The 14,741-nt window shown below is 38.3% G+C and overlaps 1 protein-coding gene across 1 annotated transcript in view; it reads left to right on the top strand.

Annotated features, from left to right (window-relative positions):
- The window catches only part of LOC122225346 (NKG2-A/NKG2-B type II integral membrane protein-like), a 72,934-nt gene that overhangs the window by 967 nt on the left and 57,226 nt on the right, over nt 1-14,741 (top strand). The window contains exons 3-4 of the mRNA XM_042948280.1: nt 625-776; nt 14,031-14,134. Coding sequence (XP_042804214.1) covers nt 625-776; nt 14,031-14,134 — 256 coding nt within the window. The remainder of the gene's footprint in view (nt 1-624; nt 777-14,030; nt 14,135-14,741) is intronic.

Genomic DNA, 14,741 nt, shown 5'->3' with positions numbered 1-14,741 from the left:
CAATTTTAAACTAGGAAACTCAAATTATTATGATTTATTTCATTGAATATTATGTTTTTTGAGAATTGCTTTAATGTTCTAGCTACTGAAGGACCAGAGTGGAACAAAACATCCCTGGAAACAAGGATCTGGAAAGGTACAACATCTCTTGCAAAATTCTGTTATTAGTTTAGTGTCTATTTTAGCTCTATCTTCAAGTAGGCAAAGATGATAACAGATTCTTTGGGAAAAAGTGAATTCAAAAATCGCTTAATGAACTTTCAGAACTGATGAGGAAATACTCATTCAAAATCACCGTACCTGCTGTTAACAATTGCCTCACATTTCCTCCTTCTACAACATGATAAAAGGTAAATCATTCCATAAAGATGGTTGTGTTCACTGACTCTCAGGACATGTATAGATGGACATTTTTGTGGTTGCTTTATATGGGCACATAAAGAAGGGGATGAAAGCCTGACTCTTCTCTGAGTGTGTGTGTGTGTGTGTGTTTTGTTTTAATTTTACCAGCTTGTGAGGGTCTACAAATGTTATGTACACATATGTGTATCCATATACACTATGTAAAGTTTCATTTTGTAATAGTCAAAGCTTTTTGCATAATATCTCACAATCTCTCTCCAGCATGTCTCTGTTGTCATTGTCTGAAAGAGTGGTTTACGTATTCCAACAATTGCTATTACATTAGCACTGAGAGAAAATCATGGAAGGAGAGTTTGACGTCCTGTGCTTCTAACAACTCTAACCTGCTCTACTATGATGATGAAGAGGACAAGGTAAGTTTTCAGATGTTTCCAGATTTTATTAAAAGCTTGTCATTAAATGGGGCTCCTGAGTGGCTCAGTGGATTAAGCCTCGACTTCAGATGTTTAATAGACTGAGCCACCCAGGCGCCCCATTAACTGACATGGTCCTGCTTAGCTTTTTGTATGTTACAATGAGTATTATGGACCTATTTCAGAAGTTACCAAAGTTCATGAATAGAATATCCTATATTATTTTCCTGTATTTACCTTTTCTTTCTTTATTTTTTAACTTTTCATTATGATTTATGATCCAATTAGAATTTATTTTTTGTGATGCTTTATGTCTGAGGCTGTGAGATAAGAGTGAAAGTTGTATATATCTACATCATTACCTCATTGACGGAGCATCATTTATAGCGAAGTAGGTCTTTTCTTCATCAGTAACTTTATATACATAAAGTTATATATATATGTACACATGGGCTCTAATCTCCTTGATATAAGTAATATAGATATTATATATCTTTATATAGATGATTGTATATTCATAGATCACAGTCTACATAGTCTATCACAACCCACAGCAGTTTGAGTAAAATGTAGAGACTCACTTGCCTTAATGGTCCATTACCGTGTCCCATTTATACTAGAAGTGGCCTAAATATTTCTCTGCTTACATGGAGAATCACATGCATGTTATAACTTTTCTTCAACTGATACTTTTGCTTCAAATATCAAACAATTTCGAAACACAGGAGGTGAAGGAAAGTCCATTAGACCTGGTAAGAATTTTATTCTTACGTTTGTCCTCTCTTCCTTCCTTAGGATCCAAAATGCCTTCTTTTACCATGTATTCTCTTTAGCAATTCTTTCAGAGTGGGTCTGGTGGTGATACATTTTCTTAGTGTTCTTTGATCAGAGAATGTCTTGATTTCTCTTGCATGTGTGTTGATTCTTTTGGTGGGTAGTCTGTGGTTTTTTATTAGAATCACCCAGTTAGTGTCTAAAACTTTTCTGCTTATCTAGCATGCCTGTTTTCCTGTTATTTTGACTGGAGAGAAGAAACATTGTGGAGACTTGGGTGTGTACCTGTTGGTGTCTGTGGTTTGCTAGGCTCTCTGACCCCAGTCTATGTGAGGTAGAGGGAAATTCCAGGGAGCTTACCACCATTCCATTCCTCGGGTCTCCAGGGCTGGGATCTGTCAGCTTTCTCGTTACCTTTCTCCCATCCAAGTACTACCCAGGCCCGACCCTGCTTAGCTTCTGAGATATGACGAGATCAGGCGCATTCAGGGTGGTATGGCCGTAGACTCTCGTTACCTTTCTGAATCTTATGTCATCTTAGTATAACGCTCAGGGATTGTGGCTGTATTGGTGGGAGGACTAGGGAAAAGTCTATCCAGTCTATCTTTCCAGAACAGGAAGTGTGGTCTGGGGTGGTTTTAATTTGAATACTCCTAAGGCTACTAGGGTGAGCATCAGCTCCTGTACTCATTTGCCGTATACACATGGTGCTTGGTGAAGTACCTATTGAACTGTTTTGCTAACAATTTTACTTTGTTTCATTGTATTTTGAGAATTCTTTATGTACCCTGGCGGCAAGTCTTCTAGCAGATGCATGATTTGTAAATATTTTTTAACTGGCTTACGACCTCTGTTTCTCTTCGAAGAGCAGAGATTATCTTGATGAACTGCACTTCATCAATCTTCTTTTAAGGTCATGGTTTTGGTGTTCTGTCTAAAATCTCTGCCCCACTGCAGGTTGTGCATTTGTTATAACATCTCTTAAAAGGTTTTGTTTTCAATTATGTGTGATCTATTTTGAGCATTTTTAGATATGGTATAAAGTATATGATTATTAATAAGATTTGATACGTCATTGTTTCCCCAACATTTGTTGAAAAGACTATAGTTTTTCCACCGAATGACTGCATTTTTGTGGAACTCTGCATTTCATATGGTGTGGGTACAAATTTTGCACATTCTCATCTGTTTAACTAATGTCTTCATGTATTTTTTGTTAGTTTCATGCTTGAAAGATCTTCCTTTTGCTTTAAATGTTTATTTATTTACTTTGAGCAATTGACAAGTCAAGCGGCAGAGGGGCAGTGAGAGAGAGGTCCATGGTGTCAGCACAGATCCTGACATGGGGCTCTTTCTCAGGAGCCATGAGATCCAGACCCGAGCAGTAATCAAGAGTCAGAAGCACAACTGACTGATCTTACCAGGTGTCCCCCAATTGCCCTTTTTTAAACAGTGAGTTGATACAAGTTCAATTTCAGACTTAACATATCTATTCAGGGTCTTTGCATGGATTTACCATTCATTTCTATCTCTCTGAAAGTTATTATTTTTTAAAATCTTTTAATGTCTATTTATTTTTGAGAGAGAGAGAGAGAGAGAGAGAGACAGGAGCATGAGTGGGGGAGGGGCAGAGGGAGAGGGAGACACAGAATCCAAAGCAGGCTCCAGGCTCCAGGCCTTCAGCACAGAGCCTGACACGGGGCTTGAACCCACAGACTGCGAGATCATGACTGGAGCCAAAGTCGGCCGCTTAACCGACTGAGCCACTCAGGCGCCCCCTAAAAGTTATTTTTTTATGTTATATTTATTTATTTATTTTGTGTGAGAGAGAAAGTGCACAAGGGAGGGACAGAGAGGGAGAGAGACAGAGAGAGAGAGAGACAGATAGAGAGAGAGAGCGAGAGAATTCCAAGCATGCTCCACGCTGTCAGTGCAGAGCCCAATGTGGGGTTCAAATTCACAAACCTTGAGATCATGACCTGAGCCAAAATCAAGAGTTGGACGCTCCATCAATGGAACCACCCAGACTCCCCTTTCTAAAGGCTTTTCAAAAGTAAGAATAAATATTTTTTTTTTCAGGTGCCTTGTGCATCAGAGAAGTCACATCAATTGATCTTCATTGCCAATGTGACAGATTATGATTATGGCATTTCAAAAATAAATACAACATGGTGCTACTTGAATAACTCTACTTGTATCAGAGTCCATTATTTTTACATATTGTCAGACCTATTTATGAATGCCCTGACATGTAATTTTGGTTTTTTTATCGTATTACCATCAAAATGTATATGACACTTATTTTATTATCCTCCTTTTTTGACCCTACAATGATTTCTTTTAACTGGTATTTCAATTTTCTCTATTCATAAACATCTAAATACTCTAACAGAGTGTGAAAAGTTTTCTGAATCACAGATAAAATTATATTAGAGGCTGTAAGACACTTCTGATATTCCTATTTCTTTTTCTTTTGGTTTTCACAAGTTATGTTTGGTAGGTTTTTTTTCAACGTTATGTCTAATTTTAGATATATCTGAATTACTTCATAATATTCTCCTAGATAATTTTATTGTGGTACAGTAAACAACATACAGATGGATCATATGCTATAAATGCCAACGTACAGCTGAGTTTTCAGAGTCACCATTGTATGGAATGAGAAAATGAATATTACCAGTACTGCACAATGTCCCTATCAAGGTCTTTTCTGCATTTCAAGAACAGTTTATATACATGGCATCATACCATATGCATATTGTATTTTGGCATTTTCAGGTGAAGGTACACTTATCTGATTCATCCCCATAGCTGCATGAAGTTATAAATTGTCCCCATCTCTTTGCTGGTCTGTTGTCGGATTCCCCTACAATGTGCACACCAATTCTATTGCGGAAGCTCTTGGATATTTGGGTATTGGCCCATTTGGGGCTACTTTGAGTTATTCTACGATCCATCCTTCACGATCAACTTTTAGCTAAACGTATGTGTCTCATATTTGAACTATGGCTCTTCTCTTCTTGCTTCTTGAGAGGGAAGCAACTTAGATCATGCGTTGATAACATTCTTCCTATTTAGCATAATTGACAAAGGTACAAATTGGCTCTAAACACCACTTTAGTTTCATCCTAAAAACTTTGATGTATGCTCAGTTTATTATCATCCAGTACAAAGGAATTTCTATCATCCGGTACAAGATTTTTTCAAAGATTTTATCCTTCAACTGTAAAGTTTCAGAAGTGTATCACTTTCCACATGTTTGGAAATTTTCCGGATTCCTTTCCCTTGCTTCTTCTCATTTTTTTTTTTAGTCTTAAGAGACAATACTTTGAATATTTCCATCCTTAAAATTTTTGATCCTAAATTTATGATGTAGAACACTTTCTATATATGTCAGTTATGTCAAGCTGGTTCTTAGAGGTTTGACAGTTGTCCATAGTCCTCCTGATTTGCGACAAGCTGTTCTTACTGAAGGAAGAGATTTCAATCTTCAAGTATACTCATTAATTTATTTATCCTAAGTCTGTCAGTTTCTATTTCATGTGTTTCAGGGTTCTGTTGTTAGGTGAATAATAATGTTTATAATTGTTTTATCTTCCTCCTCTATTGACAGCCTTAACATTTTGATATGTTTCTTTGAATTTCTACTACTATTTCTTGTTTTAACAGCTTTTGATATTAGAACAGCCATTTCTGCTCACTTCTTTGGTTGCTCTTTGCAGGGTCTATCTTTCGCTATCCTTTTATTTTCACCTATTTGTGCCTTTGAATCTACAGTGTGTCTGTTACAGAGAGCATATAGATCAATATTGCGCTTCTATTCAGGATGACACTTTATCTTATAATTGGAATATGTTTCATTCACATGAGTGTAATTACTGGGATAAGTGAATTTAGATATACAATTTGCTATTTATTCTCTATGTGTGTCTTGTTTTCTTCTTCCACTTTACCTCAAATCTTATGTATTAAACATATATTCTATCAGTGTTCCATTTTAATGCGCCTCTATTGATGTGTTAGCTATATTCTTAAGTTATTTCCTTAGGAGTTGTAGGTATTACAAACCTATCTTTTGTTTGTTTTCATGGAGATAAAAACATCTAACATTGTTAGACATCTAACATTGCATACATTTAAGGCCAATAATGTGTTCATTTGATAAATTTACATATTGCCTTATGATCACTATGGCCATGTTAGATAACACCTTTGTTATGTCACATATTTGTCATTCTTTGTGTGGTTGAGGACAGCTAAGAATTAGTCCTAGAAACTTTAAAGTTTATAACACAGTAATGTTGTCTTTAATTACTATGCTGCACATTAGACCTCCAAAATTATTTATTGGTTGTAAATTTGTCTTCTTTTTAAAAAATTTTTAAAATGTTTCTTTATTTTTTGAGGGACAGAGAGAGACAGAGAGACATGGGAGAGTGAGGGCCAGAGAGAGAGTGAGACACAGAATCTGAAGCAAGCTCCAGGCTTTGAGCTGTCAGCCCAGAACCTGACGTGGGGCTCAAACTCACAAAATGTGAGATCTTGACCTGAGCCAAAGTCGGATTCTAAAGGCACTAAGCCATCCAGGAGCCCCGTAAATTTCTGTTCTTAAACATCTTCCCAAACCCTCAAACTACACTCCTGAAAAACATATTCTACTCTTTGTTTCTGCCTGTTCAGTTTTTTAAATTTCATATGTAAGTAAGACAATACAATATTTGTCTCTCTCTGTCTGACTTTTGTCAGTTAACATAATTCCTTCAAGGTCCATCGTTTTGTTACAAATGGCAAGATTTCCTTCTTTCACCTGTTAAATAATATTGCAGTGTATGTGTGGTTGTGTGTGTATATATGTACCTAAGTATATATATATCACACCTTCTTTAACTATGTCGGTTGGCAGATACTTAGGTTCCTTCTATTTCTCAGCTCTTGCTAATAATATTGCAATGAGCATGGGGTGTAGATAGACCTTTGAGATACTGATCACTTCCTTCATTTATTTTAAAAAATGTTTTAATGTTTATTCATTTTTGAGAGGGGGGAGTGGCAGAGAAAGGGGGAGACACAGATTCCAAAGCAGGCTCTAAGCTTGCAGATTTCAGCACAGAGCCCAATACAGGGCTTGAACCCACGAAGGGGGGAGATCATGACCAGAGCCAAAGTCCAACAAAACCAAATGAACCACCGACTGCCCCACTGATGAGTTGTGTTAAATATGTATGTAAGAGTGACATTACTGAAAACCAGCCATACTAGTTTCCACTGTGGCAGCACCAATTTACATTTCCTCCAAAGGATTCCATTTTCTTCACATCCTCACCATATCAATTCTCTCTTATTTTTCAGAAAAAGCCTCTAACAGGTGTGAAGTGACATTTCATTGTGGACTTGATTTGCATTCCCTGATGAGCAATTTTGAGAACCTTTCATGTACTTATTCGCCATTCGTATGTCTTCACCAAAATGCATACTGAGGCCCTTGGCCCATTTTGAAAATTAGATTTCTCTCTTTGTTTTTATTCTGTCATTTGATTTCTCTATATATATTGGATATTAGTCCCTTCTCTGATACTGGTTTACAAAGATTTTCTTCTCTTCTGTCCATGATCTCTCAACTTTTTGATTCTTCCCTTTGCTGGACATGAGGCCTTTAGTTTACAGCAGTCCTGCTTTTTTATTTTAGTTTTTGTTTCCTGTGGTTGATGACTTATCCCTGAGCTCATTGCATACACCAAAGTCTAGGATCTATTTCCTTTTGTCTCTACCAGTGATTTTATATATTTTATATGTTTTTATGTTACCAATTTTGTCTCTTTGTTTCAGCTGAATGAATTCCCTTTAGCATTTCCATGGGGCAGGTCTAATTTCTTCTGACACCTGGCTTCGGCAACCACCACGGGAATCACGGTGCTGCTTTCACCTGACTGCCATCTGGGGTGAGAATTGATATGTTGAAACACCATTTTCTAGGGTGCTAGGAAAGTCTTTATCTCGTCTTCATTTCTGAATGACAGCCTTGCTGAGTAAGGTATTCTTGGTTGACAGTTTTTTTCCCTTTGACCACTTTCAAAATGTCATCCTACTTTCTGTCATTCTATGGGACGAAGACCTTTGGAGATGTTCCTTTTTGGTGTCTGGTATGGCATGCTGACCTCAGAGCCCTCAGAGCACTATTGAAGCTGTTGTCCAAGATCAGGCACACATGGAACTATCATAGCAACTGGGTCTTGGTGCATAGGTTCACTTGTGGCTGTGGCACTAGGGAGGAGACGTGTGTAGGTATTCCAGGGAAACCGGACCTGGTTCTCAGGGGCTCACCATTGTGACTATGGCTACCAGGGGATTGTAGCAGTCCCACAGGCCATGGATGAGAAGGTTCAGTGGTGGCTTGGGGGCCAGTGGGCAGTGTGTGTTAATAGCATATACTGGAGATGGTGAGTCAAAGTTGCAACTCTGTCCCAAGTGGCAGTCCCTAGATAGCAGCAGCATGATCCATTCATGGTTTGTGAAAACCATGTGTCAGGATACAGGGATCTGGACACAGACCCCTATCCACAGAGCCTCGAAGGAGAGCTTAAGCTGCGATGTGGAAGCTGAAAGTATGTCTTGGGATGCAACAGTATGGTACCAGAAATAAGGCTCAGAGCCCTAAAATGGAACCAAAGAGATGGGACTCCAGGCAGTGGTGACTTGGCCTACCCATGATGGGTCAGAGCCTTGAGCTGCCATAGGTGGAAGAAAGTCTTCAGGTGTTAGTGATGGCACTTCAGAGTCCAGGCCTGGGAGGTGTTGGGTTCTGAATAGCAGGAGGATCCTTTACAATGAAGACTCGGGGTCATGAAATGGAACATAGTGATTGGGGATCAAGCAAAAGTATGCACCAACAGTGGCAGTTAAGGCACACCTAGGACCAGGGAGCAGGAATCAGGAACCAGCCCCAGTGATGTGAGACAAAGCCCCAACCAAGGACAGGAGTAGACCGGCATCAGAGGCAGCTCTAATCTCGTATAGGTGAGGTGCTGTGGCAAACAATCTCTAAGAGAAGGTCTGGAGCCCATCAAGGCAAGCCTTACCATGGCAACAGCTCCAGCCTCTGAGAATAGATGTAGACGGGGCCCTCTGGGCTGCTCCATCAAGTGGGATCAGCCTAGATGGGGCACCTCTGTTGCAAAAGCTGTAGCCATCCATGGAGTGGAAGCTTGCTGGGTTCTCCTGCTCCCCTTCTCTCCATGAAGTGACTTCCCCTGAGGGGATTCCTGCAGGAGCCAAGTGGCTCTCATCTGGAGGGTTGAGTGATGCAGGCAAAACACTTCCTTTTTCTTCCATGGGACCATCCTGGACTTTTGATCAGCACTCGATTTGTGGTGTTTCTTTGTTGTCAAGAGCTTTCCCTGGGCCGTGTTTAGCTTGAAGTTGTTGAGTTATGGTTCGGACTGATTTTGTGGGCAGGTGAGCATTATGACCTCCTCGGTCTCCATCTTGCTAATGGCACTCTTTACACATGTATCATTAACTGATTGCCATCTATGTCACATGAATCCTGACTGATTTCTGATACAATATATTAAATGAGCACCAACATAGCTCCTTTGCCACCACCTATCACAGGTATGCCTCAACATTTCAAAAATTTCCATCATGTCACTTTGCTTTTGTGAAAAACTTACACTAGTACCAGATTTTGCTGAAGAACAGAAATCTGAAGGGGATTTTCCCTTTCAGGAGAAAAGGTGAAAAGTGAAAATTGTGTTCAGGGCTAGTTTTACTGCTAGAGAAGCAGCTCACACCCCAAGCAGCAAGACTGTTCCTGTCAAGTTTATTTCTCAAAAAAACAATCAACTCTGTATATCAGTATCAGGCGTAGGTTTGAACTGTATTTTTGAGTGTCTGTGCTTCATCTCAATTTATTTTCTGTACCTCTCCATTCACAAGGCTTGTCTTGAGGTATCAGAAAAGCCTAAGGGAGTTTTTTTTTGTTTTGTGTTTTGGGGGTGGTGGTGAATTTTTGGCACAGGGATGCTCAGCAATATTTTTGTGTAAATTAACGCTATTTCAATTTACACTATTTCAACTTAGTAAAGTTTTCACAGGAACAATCTACTGTCAGAGAGAGGGGAAATCTGTACTTCTGACAGTGCTGTACTGAAGCCAACTTGCACTGATTTCTGAACACAAACTATGCATCTCTTTGCCTTCTCTGCTTTCGTGCTTTCACATTGGAAACCTGAAGGGAAGTATTCGTGGAGACTTTGTACCACACACATTAACAAATGCTAAAAATATAAGGTTTATAGTATAGATCCCACCATGCAGTGTTATAATTATGGCTGCAAATTATCTTATCTTTTCAAGAAATTCCGAGAGGAAAATTCATACGCAGATCTAAAAATTTACCGACATATTTATCATTTCTGCTGATCTCTATCCCTTCTTGTGGATATGCATTACTGTCTAGTGTCATTTTACTTGTAGCTTGAAAAACATTGTTGAAAGGCAGGTGTAGTAAAAATAAATTCTGTTCATTTTTGTGTTTGATGTGGGGTCTTTATGCATCTTGTTTTCTGAAAAACTATTTTCTGAATGTATAATTCCTGTTTGACAGGTATTTTTGCTTTGTTTTGGTTGTTTGTTTATTTGTTGTCTGTGTGTGTGTGTGGGTGTGTGCTCACAGGTAGTGGGTTTCTTTCTTTCTTTTTTTTTTCACTATTTTTCCAGTGAAAGCTCATCTTTTAATCATATTGTTATTTACCTAAAAATAATGAGTTGTTTTTCTCCTGCCCTTGTCAAGATCACCTTTTTTGTGGGTTTGACTTTGATTTTATTTTTTAAGCTGTTGCAGAAAATACCATAACCGCATAACATAGAATTTAACACATTACCCATGTTAAAAAAATAGCCTAGTTTCTTAGATCAGTTTTAGGTTCATAGCAAAACTCAGACATAGCACCGATATATGCTGTATTCCCCTACTGTCTATGTGTCAATGCAGGAGCAGTTCATAGACTGTCTCATTTTCAAAAGCCCTCGGTGGGGTGGTTCACTCGCTACAACTGATACACCTGTAGTGACACATCTTTACCAGCCAAAGACCATAGTTCACTTCAAAGCTTACTCTTGAGGTTGGGCATTTTATGCGTTTGGAAAAGTAGATAGTGACATGTATCAAACATTATGGAGTTCTACAGAATAGCTTCCCATCCTTCAAAATCCTCTGTGCACCCCCATCCATCCTTCCTCCCCCCTAAACCCTGCAACCACTGATCACTTTACTGTCTCCATGATTTTGTTTTTTCCAGAGTGTCATATAGGGGGAATCCTATACTCTCGCACTTCTTACATTGCATTTAACTAGATCATCCATCGTAACCAGTTGAAGCACCCAGTTTAAGTTAGGAGTGCCAACTATCACATTGTTGCAAAGGATATCTAGAGCTCTCCCCTTGTAAAACTGGAACTCAACTCACTGCACAATAATTCTCCTTCAACACTTTCCCCTCAACCTGAGCAACCACTATTCTACTTGTTTCTATCACTTTTACTACTTTGGATACTTTCTATAAGTGGAATCAAACAGGTTTTGTTTTTTTTTTTTTCATGTGTATGACTGGCTTATTTCACTTAGCATAATGTCCTGGAATTTCATGCATGTTGTAGCAGGTGATAGATTTCCTTCCATTTACAACTGAATAATACTACAGTGTTATGTGTATACCACGCTTTCTTTCTCCATTCATCCATCAGTGGACATTTGGGTGGCTTCTGCCCTGTGGCTCTAATGAATAATGCTGCAGCGAGCATGGGTGTATATATATCTTTGAGATCTTGCTTTCAATTCTTTTAGATAGTTTCCTACCTGTGGGATTGCTGATTCATGTGGTAATTGTATTTTCAATTTCTTGAAGAAGCTCCATTCTCTTCTTCATAACGGTGACCGATTTACATTCCCAACAACAGTGTGTAGTCTCCTCCTTGTCGACCTCCTCACTGACCCTTTTTTAAAAAATGTTATTTATTTGTTGTGAGAGAGAGAGAAAGAGAGAGAGCAAGCAGGGCAGGTGGAGACGGAGGGAAGGGAGAGCATCTGAAGCTGGCTCTGCATCGTCAACACAGAGCCTCATGTGGGGCTCAAGCCCACAAATGTGAGATCATGACCTGAGTCAAAACCAAGAGTTGGAAACTTAACCAACTAAGCCACCCAGGCACCTGAGCTTTTTTTTTTTTTATATATAAAATCGATCCTCATGAGTATGAGGTAATAACTCATCATGATTTTGATTTGCATTTCTCTGATCATTAGCATCTTTCCATATGATTTTTCACAATATATATTGCTTTGGAAATATGTTTTTTAAATTTCTCTGTCCACATTTTAACTGTGTTTTGGTGTTTGATGTTGGTACTAAATTGGAGACTAATCATATATTTTAGATGTGATTCCCTGTTTGATATATGATTTGCAAGTGTTTTTTCCACTCTGTCTTTTCATCGTTGATCATGCCCTTTAGTGCCCAGAAATGTTTAGGTTGATATAGCCCATTTGTCTACAATGAACTTTTCCTTTGTGGTCTGGTTTTGGTGGAGTTAATTTTAGTATACGGTGTAAATGGAAACATCCAGCTTCATTCTTCTGCATGTGGGAAGTCAGTTTCCCAACACCTTTTGTAAAAGATTCTGTCTCTCCCTATTGAATGGTCCTGGCACCTTTATCAAAACTGATTAGACTGCATACACATGGGTTTGTGTCTGGATATTTTTAAGGGATTGTTTCTTTGGGGGATTTAGGGTTTGTGTCTTTCTGTTCCTTCATCTTGCTGCTTGTATCCCGTTCCAGTTGGACTAGTGTGCAGGGCAGGGAAATGGATTCTGTCCTAGATAATGTGGAGTAAGGCTGATGGAGGTGGAAGATGTGTCACCTATCCCTGATTTTCACACTGACTTAAGTACTTCACAATCCACTCTCTTCCCTCAAGAGTATTTCTTTGTATTTGCCAGTGTTCTTTGGTCATTTCATTATGATGTCATGAGACATGGGTTTGTACGTGCTCATTCTGTTAGCAGTTTGCTAAGTCTGGTGTCTATAAATATTTTCAATGATATTAATAACCTGTTCATTCGTCATGCCTTAAGATTGTTGTCCTGTTTTTTTCTGCCTCTGTCGTTCTTCTCATATTCTACTTAGACTTACACTGGCTTTCCTGATAGTGTTTTGAAAGTCTCTGAATTGTGTAAATTCTTCTCTTTTTTCTCTCTCATCCTAAGGTATAAATAAATTTTGTTCCTCCTTCAAATTCATCAGTTTTTTTCTACTTGAGTGGATTTTCCATTTCCGGTATGGATTTATGCACTGAGATCCTCTGTGGTTTCTTCATATAGTTTTATTTCTCTATTGATATTTCCTACTTGCTAAATTGCTGCCATCACATGTTCATGCAATTATTTCAACTAAGTTTTCTTTATAGTTTTCATATATTTATAAATATGATTTTTATTTTTATTATTTAAAAAAAATTGAATGCTTTTATTTATTTTAGAGAGAGAGAGAGAGACAGAGCATGAGCAGGTGAGGAGCAGAGAGAGAGGGAGACACAGACTGGGAAGCAGGCTCCAGGCTCTGAGCTGTCAGCACAGAGCCAGATGCGGGGCTCAAACTCACGGCCTGTGAGATCATGACCTGAGCTGATGTCAGACGCCCAACCGACTGAGCCAACCAGGTGCCCCTAAATATTACTTTTAATTACTTTTGTTCTAATACGTGGAACAACTTATCCCAGCAGACGTTTCTATTGACCTATGCTTTCCTTTCGTTGGAAGGCATTTTTAAATTTCTCTATATTTTTTTTACTTCTTAGGTAGACACTTTTTAAACATATACTTCAGTAAACATGCATTGCATGTCATTTTTCCTAGATTTACTATTTTTTGTTGCCAAACATTTATGGCAGAATCTTCTCCGTTGAAGTCTGTCTACTGATAGTTTTGTTCAATGTTTTCCAAATTCTTATTGCTTATTTTTATGACGTTGTGACTTTTACCTTTGATGTTAATTACTGCTGATCAAGTCTCCACCTATGGCACCAGCACCCTTGCTCTTTGCAGCTTCTCCCAGTTGTAACATTTCAGTCTTCTTGATCGCTGAGCCAGGGGTGGGCAGGTGGGGAGACACTGAGCATCCTAGGCGAGAAGGTGACGGATGTGCTTCCTCCTTGAATCTCCAGGATTTTTTCCAATGTACCTATTTCATAAGTTATTAATCTGTGATTCATTTTCTAAACTCTGACATTGTCTTCACAGTCAGTTTGTCCAATTCACTTAGTCCTACTACGATAATTTTGTACTTTTGTGTCAACCATGTAACATTATATTATAATTTGAAAGTGTCTAGAAAGGAAGAAAGGATGAACTTTTATGTGTTATTACAGAATTCAAATGAGTATAAGAGCTTGTATTTGACTCCCAATAAATTTTATTTTCTCATAGTTTTTGTTGAATTTACTCTCTGCTACTACATGGGTTAGAGGCTCCCAGAGAAGAAATCATAGTTCATCTGTGCAGCCAAAAGCCTTAACATTTTCTTCTGAAGTGTAAGTCTCCTGACAATTTTTTATTTTATGCCTCACAAGAATTGTTCTTAAAAAGAAAAACAGCAATGTGTGAACAATCGGATAAACACAGTAGTTGAAGTGTTTCCAGAGAAAAATGGTATGAGAAATATGGAGATTGAGATATATGAGTCAAAATGGATGGTTTATTCATTAAAATACTATGGTACCTAGTTAGAGATATAAGCAATCTTATGGTAAGATTAATGAGATATAATTCTCTGTATTTCAGGTTGTCAGTATCTTCAGAGAGTGACAAGAATTGTCCATATTTTGATTTTCTTGCAAAAAAAACTTATTTTGCACCCTGCTCAGTAATAAGACCATATGTTTGTAAGCACCAGGCATTTTAGTTACCTCATTTTGGTATAATGCTATTTCACCATTTATAAAGAATACATCTCTCATTATTTCAAAACCCATATGATTATTTTCTTTGCACATTTTTAAGATAATATTTTGAGTGTAATTTTAGGCTCACAACAAAATTAAGAAGAAGCTCCTGAGATTTCCTGGATTGTCCCTGTCTGCACATGTGCATGGCCTCTCCCATTATCAACATCACTCACTAGAATGTTTCATTTCTTAC

This window comes from Panthera leo, chromosome B4, assembly GCF_018350215.1.
Source record: "Panthera leo isolate Ple1 chromosome B4, P.leo_Ple1_pat1.1, whole genome shotgun sequence".
Classification (NCBI taxonomy): domain Eukaryota; kingdom Metazoa; phylum Chordata; class Mammalia; order Carnivora; family Felidae; genus Panthera; species Panthera leo.
The sequence above is the reverse complement of the archived record's forward strand: the minus strand, read 5'-3'. Positions and strand labels throughout refer to the sequence as shown.